Source organism: Diceros bicornis, chromosome 3 (genome assembly GCF_020826845.1).
Source record: "Diceros bicornis minor isolate mBicDic1 chromosome 3, mDicBic1.mat.cur, whole genome shotgun sequence".
Lineage (NCBI taxonomy): Eukaryota > Metazoa > Chordata > Mammalia > Perissodactyla > Rhinocerotidae > Diceros > Diceros bicornis.
Window position 1 is genome coordinate 48,736,802 of NC_080742.1, and position 22,919 is coordinate 48,759,720.

The window sequence follows — 22,919 nt, forward strand, 5'->3', positions numbered from 1 at the left end:
TCTCTGGCTGACATTCGTTGTCCTAGGCAACTCAACTCTTGCTTTTCTTCCAAGATACAACCATACTAGACTTTGCAGACAACCCTTCTCTCAGCAGAAAACATAATATAAATGCAATGCTACCTTACCAGTCTGCAAGTAGCAAAATTTTCCTGCTTAATAAGCTTTTTTACCTTCTAGTGAAGTGTTAAAAAAAAAAAGTATGTTTACAACACTACTTAAGGAAGAACGAGTTAAAGAAACTGTTTCGCTTAAATGCAACACGCTTCCTCATCTCCATCAATTTTTTCTTAAATGTGAACCCACTCACATTAATAAACTATTTGAATCTAAGCATTATTCCCTTAAACAAATAAAACCTTGGCCAAGATATTAAAAATTTCCGATTTCTTGCCTATGACATGTTTGCCAATTTAAAAAAAAAATCAAACCTGAAAATGATCAAGTCTCTAGACCTATCATGTCCTCTGGGGACAGAGGTACATGTTAAAAGACACCACATCAGCAAAATCCAGACCCTAGGAAACTCTCCAGCACAAATATATAAGTTTTTGACTAATAAATTTCAAAGGAAAAAAGTGGGGAACCTAGACATTAAAAACAAAACAAAACACACTTATATAACCAATCAATGTACAGAACTTATTTAAATCCTAATTTAAATAAACTGCTAAAAAACAATTAGACTTCTGGGAAAAATGGGGTATTTGATATCAATGAATTAGAAGTACCAATTTTTTTAAATATGTAATAACGGTATTGTCTATTTTATTTTTTTATTAAGTCCTTATCTTTTAGAGATACATGCTGAGGAATTTAGGGATATAATATGTTTGCTGTCTTGAATTTGCTTCAAAACAATCAGGGGAGGTACGGCATTGCAGCCTAGAGATCAAACAAGGCAGGCCATCAGCTGGTGATTCTTGAAGAGATGAGTACAGGGGATTTATTTTACTATTGTCTCTACTGTAGCACTTTTGAAATCTCCACTTTTTTCTGCTTTCTAAAATCCAGAAGTCATCATCTTCACAAATGGTAAATTCCATCAAAATCAAACTCTGGGCTTGTTAGTACTTTGTACCATGAGGAAGCAAGTTATAGATGAAAAATATGATTTAAGTTTACATGACTATCTGACAGTAAAGAAGCCTTCAGTACACTTTTCACTGACATAACCTTCAATTACGTTAGCATTTCCCATATTATGCAGAAAAACTAAAAGGTCCTAAGATTGTTGCATTAGACAACAGCGTTCTCTTGCCTAGGAAGGATAGTATATTTAGATTCATTTTGCAGCACTAACTACAATGTAACTTCAAATATAGGATAGTCACAAAAATCTTTTATAACAATGTATATTTATGAAAATATCTGTATTGTTCATTTAAAAGGAATCCTTTCTTACATTAGGACAACAATTCTACACAATTCGCATTTATGCCAATTCTCATACAAACAAGAGATGCTGCAGGTAAAAAGTTGCATCCTCTAGTTAGCAAGATTGAGTCAGCAACATCCAGAAGATTAATCATTTCCATATTATTTCTGCCACAACTGCAATTTAAGAATAAATTTTAAAACTTTAACAACATTGAAAATGAAATAACAGATACTATTTATTCAGTGACTCCTAAGGGGTAACAGACCATGCCAGGCACTTAACAATACATTTTCATTGTATCTTTACACCAACTGAGCTAAACGGGCATTAATACTCCCACTTTACAGATTAAGGAAACAGTCTCAAGAGACTATTTTAACCAAAGTCGAAAAGCAGGTAAATGAAAAGCAAAATTCTAACTCATAACTTCAATATCCATGCTATTATTTCTACCTTAATTTTTGGTGTCTACTATTTGGCTTCGGTGTAAGAAAAAAAAAACACATAGAACTTCAAGAAAACTGTCCAATATAATTATAACAAAATAAATTCCAATCTCCTGGAGAAAACACTATAAATTATCTAATTTATATCCACGTTTTATATAAGGCCCAAGGAGATCACATCAGAGTAGATCATTTCAAGGGAACCAAACATCCAGCCTTACCAAGCAGCTAATATGGCACATGAATAAGACAAATAACTGTATTAACTGACAATAAAAGATCCAATGCATACGATATTTCAAGAAGTTCCCTTCTACTAGGAAGTCATTTCAAGGGCCCCTATGCTTACATTAGTTGTTAGACGGAGAAGATCATCTTACAAGTATTAGGCATTAGGGCCGACCCCCGTGGCTTGGCGGTTAAGTGCGCTGCGCTCCGCTACTGGCGGCCCGGGTTCAGATCCTGGGCATGCACCGACACACCGCTTCTCCGGCCATGCTGAGGCTGCGTCCCACATACAGCAACTAGAGGGATGTGCAACTATGGCATACAACTATCTACTGGGGTTTGGGGGGAATAAAAGGAGGAGGATTGGCAATAAATGTTAGCTTCGGGCTGATCTTCCTCAAAAAAAAAAAAAAAGGTATTAGGCGTTAGTCTTTTAATTAAACTTTACAATAACCTAGTTGTATCGTTTTTTCTTCAGAATTTCAGTAACTATATTTCACACTTCCAATTAAATTACATCCTAGAAAGAGATGACCAATTTCTTTCTAGTAACAATAATGGCAAAATCTACTTAATAACTTAAAAGACCCAGATGCTAGTAAATTCCATGGCTCTACTTTCCACCACCATATTTAAGAAAATGTTACATATGGTTCAAGCTCAATTTAAAAAGCGACGTGTTAAAACCATGTCTATTATGACAACTAAGATGTTAAATGCTTATAAATAACATGATGACACGCAACTTAGGACTAACACGTCTCCAAGCCCATATAGGACACAAGCCTCTCTAAGGAACAAACTCTTGGTCTTTAGGATATTGACATAATTGGCCAAAAAGTTTAATGTAAGCCAAAAGGAGAGGGGGCACTGAGCACCAAAGGTGTAAATGGCTCGTTCCTTTGCACAGTACTCACCCTCAAGAGTACTCAGAACACATCCACCTGCCCACAGGCTTTCTCTATAAGAGACACCAGGAGTTTAAAATGGCCCTTTCCTCCCCACCACTCCCAAATGTTCTATAACGCTTTTCAAAGTTTTATTAGAAAAACCATCACAAACTAAATCAGTCACTAACAATCTGCACAAGGCATTAAACTTTGGTGGGCTGGGCTTTGGACTTTAACACCTTGTAAAAATGTTGAAATAAAAGCTTATGCATTTTCAAAATACTTAAGAACGTGTTAAACAGCCAAGAACTTGAATTAATTGCCTAAAGATAGACTCGTGGAAAGAAGTGCAAAACATTAGATCGTCCACCAGGGGGCAACACACCAGGACTCCAACACACCCCTACCAACAGCCATCTGTTCACATACCAGGTCATTTTTATTTTTACACAGGCTTTGTAAGGGCTGGGGAAGGACCTAGGTCAAAGTTTTAACTTTTTTTTTTTTCTAAGAGGTCCTACATCACACACATACACTTACATTTAGCATACTCTACTGACAACTAAATCTTGAACACATCTTAAATTTAAAAATACAACATCAATTACAAACATTTGGGATTCTAAATTCCTTCCCTACAGATTTATCTGTTGGACATAATTTAAATAGCTATTTACCCATATGTTTTGAACTTCAGGTATTTTTAGACTTGGGAAGGCTTTAAATATATACAGTGGATAACTAAAAAATTAGCTGCAGTATTCTATCTTCAATCTGATACAAACAGAAAAAGCAATAGGAAAAATACTATATGTGCTCCTTGGTCTATCTTTTCAAGATCCTATAAATTCAGAGTCATGACAGTTATGAGACTGAACAAATAGCATCAAAACAACCAACCCAAACCAGATCTGATTTACTTATAACAACACACACACAGCCCTTAAAATTCTGTAGATAAAAAAAGAGAGGAGAGAGAGACTTGCAAAACCTTAACAGCTCCCACCTCTTCCAGAAACTGCAAATTACCTAATCAGATAGTCTGAAAGACTCAGTCCAGCTATGCACTTAAAGTTACTGCCAATTATGACAATGGCTAAAAATGTACATTCATATAAATTTGCTTTTTTTAATTGAACAAAATTACTGTAAAATGTTAATTTCTCTCTTTCAAAATTGTACATCAATGCTTTTCCGTCTCCCTGGCACCTGGGCACACTGGGTGTCATTGGTAGGGCTCAATAGATAAGTTGGGAGAAAATAAAACTGCAATAAGCCAGAGAAGTCAAAGTGCAAATATCAATAGCTTTAACACACAATCTCTTGGGCCGGCCCCGTGGCTTAGCGGTTAAGTGCGCGCACTCCGCTGCTGGTGGCCCGGGGTTCGGATCCCGGGCGCGCACCACGGCACCGCTTCTCTGGCCATGCTGAGGCCGTGTACCACATACAGCAACTAGAAGGATGTGCAACTATGACATACAACTATCTACTGGGGCTTTGGGGGAAAAATTTTAAAAAATTAAAAAAAAAAAAAAGAAAAAAGAAGAAAAAAAAACAATCTCTTGAAGCAGATTTACTATCAGCTGGCTACAGATTAAAGTCATTTTGGAAATTTTTTTAAGTTTTGTTCAAAGTCAGTAATATAGAACTATATTTTCAAAAATTTTAATTCTTAGCATCTTTGTGTTTTCTTCATTATTGGATTAACAAGAAATAACACATACACAGACTTTGCTGAGACCTATCTCCAGATTTTAAGAAGTTTTAGTTTTTCAAATCTAATCAAAAAGTTTTAAGTATTTGTTTCAGATATTTTGATGTTATTTTATTAAAATGCCGATCTAGTCCTTTGATAAATTTAGAGATTTAGGGTGGAAGTATGTAAACCAAATAAAAAATTACAATAAAACTAACCAGAATTTTATATTTGACTAAGCTATTAGGAAGCAGTTTAGTGAAATCTTAACATTTTTAAATTAATTACACTATCATAAAATTAAAAACTTGTTCTAAAAAAGTTAAATACTAATACTGATATACAAATCTAACATGACCAAAACAAAAAATCTGTCAGATCTACATAATTTAGCAGTATAAACAGCAATATTTTTTAAATAAACTTAATAAACTTAAGTTCAAGATGTAACTAGGTATATTATATCGTATTGAATTACTAGCTGTAATTCCATTATGAGATATTTAATAACATTTGATTATATAGTTTATTTAAAAGCTATTAGTTTAAACAAGTCTATAAATTCAGAACCAGCCAGACTAGTGTGCACTAAATGTTTTAAACTTCCACCTGGAATTAAAATACACCAGTATTTCATCTGTTAAAAATTCATTAATGTATGAAGTATAATGTATACTTCACTTTAAAAATAAATATGTTAACAGTTTAAAAACTAAACAATTTCCTTCTTTAAAATTGTGAATTATTCCCTTTAAGCTCACAAATCAAATTTCAGTATTTTTCAGAATATTTTAATAAGATTTGCCTGCAAAAATTCTAATTTTAAAAATATACAGCAGTCTGGCAACCCAAAAAAGCAGTTTAAGAACACCATTATAAAAAAAAATTAACAAAATATTAAAAGTAAAATATTTAAAAGATTTTTAAAGAAATTTTTAAAAACACAAAGAAGTACAGGGAAAAAAGAACACCATCAGAATTAAATTTAGAGCACTGAACTAGTTCCAGTTACTATAATGTGTTATGTACACGCTGTTTAAAAAGATTGCTCTGAGGTTTTCAGGTTTGGGGGTTTTTTGTTCTTTCTTAATTTTTGGTTAAACACTGTGCAACACATTTCTTCTTTCCATAACTGATGATGAGGATAAACCATATGAAGTTTTCAGAAAATTAGAATAATCTGTAACAAGTACTAATAATGAAACCTAACATATTGTTAATATCCTACTACTACTAAGGACATTTAAACAAGTTATATTATTAGCCCAGATATAGGTAAATATACTTTACTCCTAAATCAAGACCCCACTATTTTAATAGTATTGAATATACTATATTACCACAATTTTCCCACCTCCCAGCTTCCAAAGCACCCTTAAAACTGCTTTTTAAAACTCCAACACAGGGCTGGCCCCATGGCTTAGCGGTTAAGTGTGCGTGCTCTGCTACTGGCAGCCAGGGTTTGGATCCTGGGCGCACACTGACGCACCGCTTCTCTGGCCATGCTGAGGCCGTGTCCCACATACAGCAACTAGAAGGATGTGCAACGATGACATACAACTATCTACTGGGGCTTTGGGGAAAAAAAGGAGGAGGATTGGCAATAGATGTTAGCTCAGGGCCAGTCTTCCTCAGCAAAAAGAGAAGGATTAGCGTGGATGTTAGCTCAGGGCTGGTCTTCCTCACAAAAATAAATAAATAAATAAAACTCCAACACAGTAAGGGGCAGAGCTAAGTAATATTTTTTCTAAAAAGTACAACTTCATACATGCTTGTATATGTATACAAATCTTTCCCCAAAAAACTACAGAGTGGTTGCATTTGGGGGAAGGAGAAAAAGATAATTTTAATCGTTTTTGTGGTTTAAATGTTGCAATGTATACTATATACATATATTTTTTAAATCTTCCAACCTTTTTAATTACCGTACAAAAAAAACAGGAACACTGGAGAAATGTATGACAATGCTCTACCAATTTTACACTTACTATAGAGTTAGTGCATCAAAATGCAATAGACTGGGAAAAACACATGATCATCAGCTAAAATAAAGTTAGAGTGGTATAGCAAAAATAACCTACATATGATTAACAATTATGATAAGTGACGTACATACTAGACCAATAGTTATTACACATTTTCAGGTGCAAAGCACAGTATCCAAATTTAGACTTAACGTGTCATACACATGAAGAATAACCTGATTTTCACCAGTTAGAAGACATCCCCAGAAGAGAGTCAAATGCATCAGATTTATTACATTTAGGCAGCTAGACTGTTTTCAAGTTAAGTACAAAGCTGCTTGTCTAAAATGAAGCATACGTATGCAAAGATTTCATCTAGTATTGTGAACATGATATTATCATAATCATTTTTCCATCTGTGCTAAATCATGCCTTCAGCACACCACCACCATACTAAATACCTCTTGCCTTAAAAACCCTCACTTTGAGGGGCCGGCCCAGTGGCGTAGTGGTTGGGTTCACATGCTCCACTTAGGTGGCCCAGGGTAGTGGTTGGGTTCACGTGCTCCACTTAGGTGGCCCAGTGTTCGCAGGTTCGGATCCCTGGTGTGGACCTACACACCACTCATCAAGCCATGTTGTGGCAGCGTCCCACATACAAGACTGCCACAGATGTTAGCTCAAAGACAATCTTCCTCAAGCAAAAAAAGGAAGATTGGCAACAGGTGTTAGCTCAGGGCCACTCTTCCTCACCAAAAAAAAAAAAACAACAAAAAAAACAAACACCTGTCACTTTGACAGAGCAACAAAATAATAGTAACATGTTATAATCTGCAAATAAGAATCAATGATTCCATATTCATATAAACAAAGTAAATGGAGAAGGGAAAGCTCTTCCTTAGAGTAAAATTCCAACTAATAAATGTAGGAGAAATAACAATTAGAAAATCACCATTTGGCAGCCACTACAGTAATAATAATTTCAGATAAGAATCATCAATGAATGCTAAAGTTAGTGGAAGTATGATGAGAAACAGGATCTTTACATTGTCTCCCAGTATCTCCACACAAGATTCTTCACACAAAGGAGGAAAGAATAACTTTACATTGGAGAAGCCTGGCAGACATCACCTTAACCAACTGATCAAAGTTAACATCTCCACTATCAGAACAAAATCAACATCCCCCACCTCCTGATGGGGTTTGTTGAGGGAGGATGTGATCACTTCTGTGATATTCCACCAAAAATACATAACCTTACTCTAACCACGGGGAGACATCAGACCCAACCATACTGAAGGACATTCTACAAAATAACTAGCTCATACTCCTGAAAAACAAGAAGGTGATGAAAGACAAACAAAAGACTAAGAAATTGTCCCAGATTAAAAGAAACATCACAACTAAATGCAGTATGTAATCTTGGATTGGATCTGGGATCAGAAAAAGGACATTAGTAGGACAATAGGTAAAATCTGAATAACATCTGTAGATTAAACACTACTGTATCAATGTTCATTTTTTTATTTTGATAATTTTACTATGGTCAATAGAATGTCCTTGCTTTTAGGAAAAACACTGAAGTATTTAAAGATAAATGGCAGCAGTTCTGCAACTTACTCTCAAATGTTCCAGAAAAATTAGAGTAGTCAAAACTAATATTTGGGGAAACTGGATGAAGAGTATTTAAGTCATCTGTATTGTCTTTGCAACTTTCCCTTAAATTGAAATGAAAAGCTTTTAAAACCGTCCCTTTAAACCACAGCCCTTCCAACTTCCATCCCATTTCTCTGATGTCTTTACAGCAAACTACTTGCAAGCCTATCCACGCTCGCTGTCTCTACCTCCTCTCCAGCTATCCATTCTTTCACAAACCCACACCATTCAGGGATTCAGTCCTACTGCTCCATCAAAACTGCACCTGTCAGGATACCAATGATAATGCTGCCAACTCCATCCTCACCCTATTCTACATCACTTGTCATGGCTGATAACTCTTCCTACCTGGAATACTTTTATAACAACTTCCAGGTACTTCTTTCAAGATTCTCCTTCTACCTCATTGGTCTATCCTTGGGCTCTATCACTGGCTTGCCTTCCCCTTGACTTGAACCCCTCCTCCTCCTCCTTCATTTACTATCTATTCACTATCTTATCTCCACGTGTCTAACAGGCATCTCAAACATAACCTGACCAAACTGGACTCATTGTCTCCCCTCCACTCATCATGCTGCTCCCACCATCTTGCGCATCACAATGGAAACTTCATCCTTCCAGTTGCTTGAGCCATGAACAGTCAAGGTATCCTTGGTTCCTCCATCACTCCCTACACCCAGTCCCTCCAAATTTTCTGTTGGCTCCATCTTGCAAATAGAAGATTCTAACCATTCCTCACCACTACCACCACCTCAATAGCCCTGGTCTCACCAACACCATCTCTCACCTGTATAATTGTAATTTTCTCCTAACTGGTTTCTCTGATCTCACTCCACTCACCCTGGTTTATTCTCAGCCGAGTTCCCTTTTAAAGATAAATCTCATCAGAACTGTCCTTTCTAAAAACACTTGCTTCTATGGCTTCCTCTCATTCCATTCCTACCCACCAGCATGCATGCTCATCTCCCACAGCTCTCCTCCTGCTGCTCTGATTCAGCCACAATGGCCTCCTCATTGATTAGAAAGGCAGTGAGCACGCAAGGGCTTCAGTGCTCCTGGCTTGCTGACCCCTCTGCTTGGGTCATTCTTCCCTGGACACCTACCTGCTCCTCTCACTTCTTTACCTCTCGTAAGCCTCTGCTCATGCAGCACCTTATTGGTGAGGCTTTCCCTAATCATCTGATATGAAATAATCAACCCCGACCCCCTGCCAATTGTCCCCATTCCTCCTTACCCTGTTTTATTCTTCTCCGTAGCCTTTAACATGTCTCACATTATATATTCGTTTTGTCCATCTCTCCTCTCTAAATCAGTGCTGTCCAATAGAAATATAACACAAGCTGCAAATGCAAGCCACATACATAATATTAAATTTTCTAGTAGTCACATCAAGTAAAAAGAAATAGGTGAAGTTAATATAAAAATTAGAAAGATATTTTATATTCTTTTTTTAAACTAAGTCTTCAAAATCCAGTGTATATTTTACACATACACCACATCTCAATTTAGACTAGTCATATTTCAATTGCTTGACAGCCACATGTGGCCAGTGGCTGCCCTGGTGGGCAGTGCAGCCCTAGAACCTAAGCTTCCTAAGAGCGAGTTCTTGTGTTCTGTTCACTTCTGTCTCCCAGGGACCTAAAGCAGTACCTGGCATATAGTAAACACCCAAAAATTTCTTGAATGAATCATTTAAAAACTGCTAAGATCCACAACCAGCAAAACAGAACCATTTGAAAAAGAAAACATAACAGCTTTCTCAAACCAGAAAAAATATACAGAATGTAAAAGGCTTGGTGAAATATCATGAAAGGTCATTGTATTATAATTCTTAAAGAAAACAAAATTATTATCTAAGACAAGAAAAGTACCTCTCCTGTGATAGGAACGACAGTAGTTATTTTCTAAATTTAACCAACAGTTACTCAGGGCAAGGAGAGCTGGCTGAAATATGTCAGAGGCCGGACCCTTACAGATACAATGAGTCACCACAGCTGCCAGCCTCAAAACGTCTAAATCGTTGAAAGAAACTTGGATGGTGCCCTTAGAGTCAAATTAGATTTCTTTAATGTTTTAGGAATAACAAAAGGTACTGAAGGCTGTTCATTTCCTCAGGCAAGGCTAGTAGTCAACAGTAGGGTTCACTTTGGTTTGAAGAACTTAAAGCCTGACTGTGGGTGCCCAAATGTTTAAACTCACTTCATTTTGCTCATGTGCATTTGTTTTAAGTGCTCCCTAAATATTTATTCTAAATATTTTTATCTTTCATACACCTAGTTTTCCTTTGTGTTTAGTTTCTTACATTTTTTCTTTTGTTTTTTTCTCTTCCCTCACCTGCTTTTTTTTTTTTTTTTTTTTTTTTACAAACCGACTTGTGTAAAACTCCCTGTTGAGGCTAACACGCCATAGAGTTGCATAAAATGCTCACATGTTCTTCCATCTGTTGTGTTATGATGTGAATACATATTCACAGGAATACCTAATCCAAATAATTTCAAACATCACATTAGTGTAGAGCAGCAATTCTCAACATACAGTATGTGGACTGATGAGGGTCCCTGAGACACTTTCAAGAGGTCCAAGAAGTCAAAACTATTTTTATAATACTAAGATGTTATTTGCCTTTTTCACTGTGTTGACATTTGCACTAATGGTGCAAAAACAATGGTGGGTACACTGCTGGCACCTTGGCATGAATCAAGGCAGTGGCACTAAATTGTAGTAGTAGCCTTTGTATTCTTCGTGGGCACTTGCATTAAAATATAATCCAAGTTTCATTTTTAAATGTCTTTGATGAAGCAGTAAAAATTATTAATTTTCTTAAATTACCCTTGAGTACTCATCTTGTTAATATCTCTGCGAAAAAAGGGCAGTACACATAAGGCACTTCTGGTACCTATTTCAATTGTCTGGAGACAAAGCACTATGCAGCTGTTTGAGCTGTGAAACTGAACTAGCCACTCTCTGCATGGAGCACCATTTTTACCTGAAAGAGCTACAGACAAACTATGGTTATTTAAGCTTGAGTATCTGACGGACATTTTCTTAAAACAGAACAAAGTGAGCCAGTCACTTCAAAAAAAAAACTAATAGCATTTGTTGCCAATATCTGAATTTGAGCTTTTAAGTAAAACCCAGAGTTTTGGCAAACTTATTTACCACCCACCATGAGCTTTGACAGTTTCCCAATACTTATGGATAAAAGAACCATTCAAAGTGCAAGAGAGACCAATTGATTTTAACGTAACAGAGTACAAAAAATTCACTGATGTGATTTCAGATTCCACATTTCAACCAGCCTTTAAAAAACTACCACTTGTCAAGTTTTGGTGTTGGAACAAAAAATATCCACAATTATCTAAAAAGACTATCAAAATATTCCTTGTCCTTTCTGTCTGTGTGAAGCTTTTAGATTTTCTTCATACACTTCAATCAAAACAACGTATCACAACAGATTGAATGCAGAAGTCCTTATGAGTATCCAGCTATCAGGCCAAACATTAAAGAAATTTGCAAAAATGTAAAACAATTCCACTTTTCTAATTTTTATTTTGGTTTTAGAAAGTTTTTTTTTTTTTTTTTACAAAAATCCTATGTTAACTTGTAATGGGTTTTTTATAGTCATTCATTTAAAAATAATTTTAAAACATTATTCAGTTGGTGGCTAAGGAAGCATATATCAATAAATAGAAACAACAAAAGCTCTTCAGGGGTCCTCAGTTTTTAAGCGTCAAAGGGTCAAAAACAAAATGCTTGAGAACTATTAGAATAGGATATAAAGCCAAAAATCTCCCATTAGCCTCTCCCCTCCTCAATCAGTTCCCTTTTGCAGAGATGACCACTCTTTTTGGTGGGTAAGCTTCCAGATCTTTTTCTATGTTATCTAAAATGCCAGACATGTAGATATGAAAGGTTTTTTTTTTTTTAAGAGCTATTCCATAACTTAACTTTTCAATTTACTCTTCCCATGTCAGCTCATATAAATCTATATCATTCTTTATAACTGCTACAAAATATACCACAGTATAGTTTGTTAAAATATGGTACAGTTTCATTAGATGGACATTTAAGTTATTTGCAACTTTCTATTAAACAATATTGCAAAAAAAGATGTCTTTTTACCAAGTATTTCTTTATAATAGAACACTACAAGTGAAACTGCTACTATGGAGAAAGACATTAAACGTGTCTAGAAGTTAGAAATCGTTTAACATTACTTCAAAGTGCTTTTAAGAAAAAAAAAACAAGAGAAGGGGTTCTAGGTATCTTCATCCTTTTCAAAAATCTACCTTCTAAAGCTCAAAAATAGGTAACCGCAAAATGTCCCAGATAGTCAAAGTAAGGCCAGGGGTCCTCTTTGCTTGGAAAGTAGACAATGGTGCAAGTTCCAGATTATCTGTATAAGACAGTAGTTCCTCCCTCCCCTTATCCACGGGGAAAACGTACCAAGAACTTCAGCGGATGCCCGAAACCGTGGATGGTACTAAACCCTATATATACTATGTTTTTTCCTATACATACACACCTATGATAAAGTTTAATTTATAAATAAGGCATGGGTCGCCCAGTGGCTTAGCGGTTAAGTGCGCGCGCTCCGCTGCTGGCAGCACGGGTTCGGGTCCTGGGCGTGCACGGATGCACCGCTTCTCCGGCCATGCTGAGGCCGAGTCCCACATACAGCAACTAGAAGCATGTGCAGCTATGACATACAACTATCTACTGGGGCTTTGGAGGGAAAAAATAAATAAATAAAATCTATAAATAAGGCACAGTAAGAGATTAACAACAACTTCTCTTTGGCACATCCAAGTTGCCAGCATCACTACTTTTGCACTTTGGGGCAACATTAAGTAAAATAAGGGTTACCTGAACACAAGCACTGAGAAACCACAACAGTAGATCTGATAACCAAGACGGCTACTAAGTGACTACCAGGCAGGTAGCATGTACAGCGTGGATATGCTGGACAAAGGGATGATTCATGTCCTGTGCAGGAGGGAGCAGGAGAGCGAGAGGTTTCATCATGCTACTCAGAACAGCACGCCATTTAAAATTTATGAATCGTTTATTTCTGGAATTTTTCATTTAATACTTTCAGACCATGGTTGACTGTGGGTAACAAACTATGGAAAGCAAAACCATGCATAAGGGGGATCTACCGTACCTGTTAATGTAATGGGTGATATAATAAAACCTAAAAGTTTATCCGCATGTGTTATGGACTCCTACCCAGGGACCTTTTTACCAAGTCTTGCCTGGTGATTTGGAGCTCTTTTACCACATTGTTGATTAAAACTATGCTTGCAGACTGCACTAAACCATGAGGACTGGGTTGTTTTCCAAGATACTTGGTTGAAGGGTATTCATATTTTAAGTTCTAATAGATACTGCCAAATAACATGCCAAGAAGTCTTCACCAATTTACTCTCTAGCTGTGTGAGGACACATTCCTCCACACAGTTGCCAACACAGATATTATCAATCTTGTTCATTTTTCCCAACAGGCAAAAAAATGCCATTTAAATTGGCATTTCCCTAATAACTAGTAAGATTGGTTATCTTTTCCTAAGTAGATTGGCTTTTCAGATATCCCCTTCTGAACTGCCATTTCTTATCCTTTGTACATTTTGGTACTATGTTGTCTACCTCTTTGAAATTAACAGGAGTTCTTTATCTTCTGGGTTTTTTTCTTTTTTTACAATATGATCTCTCTTAAGATAATTTCACAACTAGACACATTTTAGGGATACTAAGACCTACACATTAGACAAAGTACAAATTCTTAATTCACAACACATAACTCATATTCTACAAAGAAAAAAGAAACATTTCTATGTATGAGTATATATGAAACACAAACTATGGGATTATGCAGGACTAGATATACCCATCTCTTATTTTCAATTGCCACATATAAATACAGAAGCTTATTAATATGAGACAATACCACTTAGGTGTCAGATACTTCAAGAAGTCCTTTACAAACATCATATAATTTCCAACAACATTGTGCAATAATAGCTTTTATTGCGCCTATTTATAGATAAACCGAGAGGCTCAGAGAGTTGAATCTGTTTGCCCAGGATCTCAAAACTGAGCAAGGATTCTCACTGAGGTCTGTGTGATCCCAAGCAAGACGTCACTGGCATTCCCCACCACTGTGCTATACCGCTGCCCCTAATTTTGCTCTGTTAATATAAGTGTCTATTTCATTCTTCTCCAAAGGTTCATTACATCACTTGAGATGCCTTAATAAGAATCAAACAGGGCCGGCCCCGTGGCTTAGCGGTTAAGTGCGTGCGCTCTGCTGCTGGCGGCCCGGGAACAGACCCCGGGCGCCCACCGACGCACCGCTTCTCCGGCCATGCTGAGGCTGCGTCCCACATACAGCAACTAGAAGCATGGGCAGCTATGACATACAACTTATCTACTGGGGCTTTGGGGGAAAATAAATAAATAAATAAAAATTAAAAATTAAAAAAATAAATAAATAAATAAGAATCAAACAGAGGCCGGCCCGGTGGCACAGCAGTTAAGTGCACGTGCTCCACTTTGCTGGCCTGGGGTTCACAGGTTCGGATCCCAGGCACGCACTGACGCACCTCTTGCCAAGCCATGCTGTGGTGGCATCCCATATAGAGTAGAGGAGGATGGGCACAGATATTAGCCCAGGGCCAATCTTCCTCAGCAAAAAGAGGAGGATTGGTGACAGATGTTAGCTCAGGGCTGATCTTCCTCACACACACACAAAAAAAGAATCAAACAATACCAGATGCTTTAATCATCACCACTGATGATTGTCTTGTCATAGCTGACCTTAAAAAAATAACATAGGCTTAGTCAGCCTTACTACAGGGTTCCTAGTAATATCATGACTTACCCTAATCACCCTGTCAGAGGGTATCCTAAGATCAGCTCTAAACACCATGGAACGTTTTGGGGTACAACCGTTCCCATGAAGCACTTAAGAGGTAAAAGCATTTCAACATGATCTCTGGTGAGTAGATCCCAAAATTAACCTAGGCATCAAGTCTTGCATGATAATACCAAATAACATCTGCTAAATGGCATTAAACTAAACTGACTGAGCCCCTAAAGTTAAACACACGAAAAATCAGAAATAATATAGTCATTCCTCAAGCACACAGGCTGCTCTTGCCATCCCTCTAGGCTCAGCCTCAACTACCATCCTGCCTCACACTTGAGCCTCTCTAATCCCAAACAGCTTGTAGATTCCCCACACACACCAGGATATTTCACACTTACATGCCTTGGCTCCTGCTGTCCCTTCTGCCTTTTCCATCCCCTTTGTACACGGGTAGACTCAGTCTGCCTTCACATCTCCCTCTGAACCTATCCCTGGCTGGCTGTACCAACATGCAGCTAAGCCTAATGTCCCTCCTGTATTCCTAGGGCACACCATATATACCCCATGACATATTTATAACTTCTCTTCACCTGCAGAGATATTAATCCACCTTTAGGATCACTGCCACAATGAGCCACTGATAGTGTTGGAGATAAAAACATCACCCACGATTCAGACAGAACAAAGTGAAAGCCACTGTACTCCATGTATTATTTTTCTTCAGAACAATTATCTTATTCTTCTTTCTAGTCCATGAAACCTAGCATGGAACTGACTATGAGCATAAGTGCTCAATCTATGCTTATTAAACTAAAAATTTATATAGGCCACAGGGAATGAATTCATTTCTTTTTATTTATTTATTTATTTATTTTTTGATGAGGAAGATCAGCCCTGTGCTAACATCTGCCAATCCTCCTCTTTTTTTTTGCTGAGGAAGATTGGCCCTGGGCTAAGATCCGTGCCCATCTTCCTCCACTTTACATGGGACGCCGCCACAGCATGGCTTGCCAAGTGGTGCGTGCCCGGGATCCGAACCAGCGAACCCCGGGCCGCCACAGCTGAGCGCACACACCCAACCGCTTGAGCCACCGGGTCAGCCCCAAGAAATGAATTCATTTCTGAAACTCAAAAAATGCAGAAATAGGTAAACGAGCACACAAAAAATATGGAAATTAAATTTTTCAGCCACAATTATCTCTCCCAAGAAAAAGCAAGAGAGTCTCCATTTTTGCAAGAACAGCTGACTTTTTAAAAGACAGGTATTTGGGTCATGAGGGAGAACTCAATCACTTCTTAAACAGTTTTAACATCACAGCTTTTTTTAAATTAAACTCTCCAATCATCACCTGCCCAGCTAGAGTGGCAAGCTGAGAACCACTTGTTTTGGAAACTAATTTTTAATCAAATTTCTCTGCAAAATATGATTTAGTAATGTTCCCACTGCAAGAAAATGTTAGTTTCTGAGATACGCTCCAAAACTCCAAGTGCTAAGTATGGGAGAACATAAGCCCTAGGTATTTGAGCTATAAGTTATCAGAACTTAATTTTTATAGCTTTTGACTTAATTTTTAAATACAAGGGGCACAAATGAATAGGGACCTAGACTTGTCAGAGTCAGTGCAACATCCACAGTAGAAAGAAGAAGGCTGTTCCTAGAATGATGTAGTCCACGCTTGAAAACACCGTTTTTAAGCCAACTGTCTCACTGCACACTTCAACAGCTCTCTAAGTTGTCAAATTATGACTAATCATGTCAATATAAGTAAACTCAGTGTTTGGGGCATAGCACTTGCAAATTTAAATGTGCATGTCTTTTGACATAGCAATTCCCAGTCTAAGAATTTACCTTATAAAAATATCCAACCAAGAATCCCATGACATATATACAAATATACTCAACCGAAATTACCATGAAAACAACGGTTAAATTGTTGCACACCTAGGCTGAACAGTGCAACTATTAATTTCAAAAGAGTGAACTATTTGTACCTCCACCAAAGATTCTTCAGGATACATTATTTAGTAAAAGCACAACAATATGATTTGATTATTAAACTAAAAAGTGTTTGCGGATATGCATAGAAGAATTTCTGGAAAATAACATACCAAGTTACCAGCTGTAAGACCTGGCAAATACTTGGGGAAAGGGAGGATTAAAAAGCAAGTATTTTGGGGCCAGCCTGGTGGCGTAGCGGTTAAGCGCACGTGCTCCGCTGCGGCAGCCTGGGGTTCGCAGGTTTGGATCCCGGGCGCGCAGCAACACACCTCTTGTTGGGCCATGCTGTAGCGGCACCCCATATAAAGTAGAGGAAGATGGGCATGGATGTTAGCCCAGGGCCAATCTTCCTCAGCAAAAAGAGGAGGACTGGCATCAGATGTTAGCTCAGGGCTAATCTTCCTCACCAAAAAAAAAAAAAAAAAAAGCAGCAAGTATTTTCATATTTTACTTCACGTATTTTAAATCAATACAAATGTATACATATTTAAAATTCATCAAGCTGTTTACTTAGTATTTATATACTCTATTGTATCTAGATTATATATACCTTAATTTAAAAAAGGTAATATATGCTGAATGAAAATAAAAAGAAAAAGATATCACCCATAGATTTCTACTTATGGGTCCATATCCCAAAACAGAACAAAGATTTTCCATATTTCTGTTGTCACCACCAAATATAACATACACCCTTTGCATTTGAATCTCAAGGGGAAAAATACAACAGCCGCCAATGGAGTGACCACTGGGTGATACCGCATTGATGCTTTACACACATTGTCCCCAGGACTCTATGAGGCATCATTTCCATTCTAATCCCTCCAGACCTCAATTTCTTCCTTCTTAAACAACATCGTGCATTTAGAAAGTGGAGTTGGGATTCAAACCCACAAATAAGACCTTATATTCTTCTGCCTATACCCTTCAGTTCAACAAGGACACATCAGGCAAGCCTCAGGGCTTCTAATCAAGAGGTTTCAGCACAATTTCTCCCTCCTACTCTCTCCTAATCCTTAACAATATTCCACCTTTAAGAGACTCCCTTCTGCAAGCCAGGATCCTACTAAACTTGGTAACAAGCTGGGACAACCAGACACCATGGACTCCACTCCAGACACCTCTACCTCTTTTGCCTCTAAAACACATCCCATGAATCGCAATCACCTGCCTGAGATAAAGCCATGGATGGCACCTACCTCCTCATGCCCTCCGTTCTGCTCTCATATCTCCTTAGGCCCTTCCCACTTCTCTGGAATTCATTTATATTAAGATGAAGCTGCTAAAAATTACCTTGAAGGAAAGAGTAATCTCACTTTCTATCTTGAAACAGGATGTCCACACATTTTTATTTTATAGTAAGTCCCAATTCCAGACTACCTGTACCTATCGTTTTCCTACAGGAAGACAATAAATCAATCCTTCAAAGAAGCCAAACAAGATTTCTTTTTTCTTCAGAGAAAGCAAGAAACAGGACATCTCTGCTCCAACTTGCCACTGCAAACATGATCGGGCGGCTGCGTAAGCTACTTTGAGGATTTGACAACTTAAATGGGAGGAATGAAAGCAGGGCAGAGTCACAGGACCTGGAAACGTGTTCCACTAAATCACCTGCAGTGCCTTGGACAAGTCACTTCTTCTCCCAGGGATTTATGGAGAATCCTTTGGTAAAGCAACTAATACCACTAAACAAATCTATTGTGCTACCTCATTTTATTAGTTTTCCTTTCGTAAAATAATAGGTGTTTAACACATTCTGAAAGTAGTACTCTGTTGATCAAAGGACTTGCACAAAGTCTTAAAAAGTTATTCAGACCAAGTCATCTGTCTCAAAATCAATTGATCTAACACATCACCTAGTTTTGGTGACAACTGTGGCCAAAGACAGAATTCATAACTTGAGGGGAAAGCTACATTACCAAGGACCAGATTTTTAAATATATAAAAATGAGGGAATTTAGGGTACTTACAAAAGCTTTCTCGTATTTCTTATAGCTAAAACTTTATAAATAAAATGGAAAGAATGCTTTACATATTCTGGCATCCTAAAATAACAAAGTAATTAAAGTATTTTAAACCTAGCCCATGATATTTGTAAATGTTTTGGCCAATAATTTCATCCTTTGCTTGTCAAGTCAACAAATATTTAGACAACTACATTGAAGCACTGGACTTCATCTACACAGTTTTGGAAACTAAGACAGCTTCAGAGGATTTTCCAAATATATATTAATAAAAAGAAGAATGGGTTGTCCATAAAAAAGTGAGCTCACAGTCACCAGAAGTATTGAAACAGATGCCAGAGAGTAGGTCAACTGTCACAAACAAGTCTTGTCCATTGGGCAAGAGGATCTACTAAACTTAGGAGACTTTTCCATCTCTAGCAGGTTATAAATAGAACAAGCTCATAGAAGTTTCTGGAAAATAAGAAAATGAACTAAGATCCTAATAAACAAATTCTGGAAAAAAGTCTATATTCCACGTTGCTCCAAAATTCATACACCACTCTCCATCTATTCACAGCAAAGCCAGAAGGCTGAGACTTAACACCACCCCCACGTACTAACCCATCCATCTAAATCAAAAACTCTCAGTGGTATTCTATACAGTTGATTATACCTTCCTTCTCCACAGGCTTTCTTCACTTATCTCCCAGAAACACTTCACTCTGCTTGCTTTCCTCTACCTCACTGGCCTCCCTCATTCTCCTTTCCTGGTCCCTCTTTCCTCCTAGAGCCCCAGGCTCAGTTCCTTGGTGATCTTGTCCCATTCCATGATTTCAAATACCACAAGCTAATGAAGCCTCTAATTTTCACGTCCACTTCTCACCTTCCCGTGAGCTCCAGATTGATATATCCAGCTACCTACTCAACCTCTTCATTTAAATTGCTAATTTCTAATAAGTATTAAAAACATAATATGCCAAAAGTAAAGCTCCCGATTTCCACCCAAGAATCTGTTCCTCCCCCAGTACTCTCCATTTTGGTAAATGGCATCACCTTCCACCCAGTTTTTCTCACCAAAAAATTTTCTTGTCATCCTTTACTCTTCTCATACCCCTCATCTAATCCATCAGCAAATCTTATCGGCTCTTCCTTAGAAATATACAGAGACTGACCACTACTCATCACCTCCAAAGCTAATACCATCACCTCCTGCTAGGATATAAGGATTAGCTCCCCATTTCTAGTGCTAAATGTGATTTTCAGATATTTTACATTCCAAGCATATGTTTGAAGCCACTACTCCTCCCTGTCTCCAATTCATCTACAAAGATGGCCACCATCAATTCCTCCTCTCTGTATATGCATCTCGCTCTACCATTAAGAGATACAGTCTATTTTCTGGACAAAGACAACTACCGTATGATTTCACTCATATGTGGAAGATAAACACACACACACACACACACACACACACACACACACACACACACACAAACACATAGATACAGAGAACAGACTGGTGGTTACCAGACGGGAAGTGGGTGGGAGAAGGGCCAAAAGGGTAAAGGGGCACATTTGTACAGTGACAGATGGCAACTAAACTTTGGGTGGTGAACATGATGCAGTCAATACAGAAGTCGAAATATAATGGTGTACACCTGAAATTTATATAATGTTATAAACCAATCTTACCTCAATAAAAAAGAATAATAATAAAAAGAGATACAGTCTATTTCCACATCCCCTTTGAATCTGTGCTGCTCTTGTGACTTGCCTTGATCAACAGAATGGGATTAGAAGTAATAATATGCCAACTCTGGACCTAGCCTTTAAGGGGCCTAGCATCTTCTGCTTTCACTTGGGGTAGCCAGCCAGGGGCTACTACTGAGTGATAAGATACCATGTGGAGAAAGTTCACGTAGACATGCACCAAGAGGCCAGACATGGGAGTGAAGCCTTCTTGGACCTTTTAGCCCAGCTTAGTAAACGTCCGAAAACAATACCATGTGGAAGAAAACCAACCACCTAGCAGACCTACAGAATCATGAGGAAGAACAAGCTGTTTTGAGCCACAAGTTTTGGGGTGATTTTTACGTAGCAATAGATCACAATGAATCAACTGAAACGCCATGATCACAATGGAATCAACTTCCTAAACAACTAAGTGATGCTGCCATATATTCTAAGGACTTAAGCCTCTTTCAGCTTATAGTTCCACTAGCTTCCTCAAAGAATACTTCTTTAATAATTTCAAACTATTTCCTAATCAAGTTTAATGGTTTCAGGATAATTCTTAAAATACATAATTTATGTACTATGTATTCCTCTTCAGGGTAACAAAATCTACATACTATATTAATTTTATAACTGAGTTTGTTTACCAATACTGAACATTTGCCAAACAGCAATTTCAGACCATAATAAATTACACCCTCAATTTTAATAGAGCACTGAAAACTATGTTTGCCACCAGCTTTCAAGCAAAACCTTGGCAGTCCAAACCAATTTTTAAACATCAGATTTATGGGGCAGAGATCCTAACTAAAAACACCAATTCTATCCCTCAGTCACTGCTACCACACTGCCACCTCCTGTCTTATGACTCTGGAAGCTTGAATCAGAGGCAACAGTCGATAAAGGAAACTTGGCTAAGAATAGCACAGCCTCTCTCCTTCCTCCCAGACCAAACCAACCACCAGAGTTACTACATGGATAATTCATACCTTTCAAAAATTAGTTACCGCTAGAAAAGTTGCTGTCTGAATGCTGCTCAAGACCATTACAGTGGAGTTACTTCAAGTGTATATCAAGGCGGCTCAACAGCTTTACTTGAATACAAAATCCCAGACCTGTAACAACACATTAACTGCAGTGGTGTGGCTCATAAAAGGATTTCAAACTATGGCAAAGATCATTTCCCTCTTGCTGGCTGCCTGAAAGAGGTGCATATGCAAAAGCAACTGACCTACCATACTCAGAAAAAAAATACAAATTGCTTACAGCAAAAACCCCAGATCTCTGTAATTCCAAGATACTTTTAAGCCGTAGCTGATAACTCATTTCTTTCAAGCAGAATGGCAAAAAATCAGAACAAAATGTGCCCCTTGTTAGTTTATTATAACGGCATTTGGCATGTACAGAGAATGTAAGTGATCACACAAAATCAAAAGGAAAGCCAGAAACAGAAGCCAAGATTCTCAATTCCCGCTGGCTCCAGGCACGTCATGTTTCCATAAAGTCTTCCTTGATACTGTGGACAGCCGCACAGAAGCTACTTAACAACATTTGTTTATTTTATTTTTTAATTCTAACAAGGCAAAGTAAGAAACCTTTTAAACTCTCTCAAACTGTATTGAGAAAACAATATGAAATCAAGAAAAATCTCATTGGCTACAACCACTTAAGCAGTCATGCATTACTGATCTTAAACTGAGCTCTCCAAAGATAACCCTGCTGTTTACCACAGAGGGTAAAAGAACCCTGTTCTTCAACCTTTAACAGGGTTCAAGAACCCTGTTCTTTACCAGCCATGAGTTTCCTAACATTTACAACCTCAAGTCTCTGCATGTGTGAAACATCTTCCTAATTCACAAGATTCACTGGAACCACACTGATAAACATTCAGACCTACGTTTAAATGTTCAGCATTAAAAAAAGCTTTTGCTGTCCTGAGACAAGAAAGTCATATACCCTGGCTAATGGGCACATTGCTGGTCACTGCACCATCCTATTCTATACTTAACAGCTATTAAAATGCAGCACTAGCATTTAAATAGCCATTTAAGGTAAGATACATTTAAAACCCTGTAACTTTGATACATGCTTTGTTTATCCAATTTACATGT

The 22,919-nt window shown here is 37.6% G+C and overlaps 1 protein-coding gene across 5 annotated transcripts in view; it reads right to left on the minus strand.

Annotated features, from left to right (window-relative positions):
- Window positions 1–22,919, minus strand: part of IGF2BP3 (insulin like growth factor 2 mRNA binding protein 3) — a 146,190-nt gene that overhangs the window by 117,584 nt on the left and 5,687 nt on the right. Inside the window, exon 2 of one of the 5 annotated variants that reach the window (XM_058527214.1) lies at window positions 9,496–9,601. The exons of the other annotated variants lie outside the window; for them this stretch is intronic. Coding sequence (XP_058383197.1) covers window positions 9,496–9,527 — 32 coding nt within the window. The 5' untranslated portion in view covers window positions 9,528–9,601. The remainder of the gene's footprint in view (window positions 1–9,495; window positions 9,602–22,919) is intronic. 5 annotated transcript variants of the gene reach the window in all.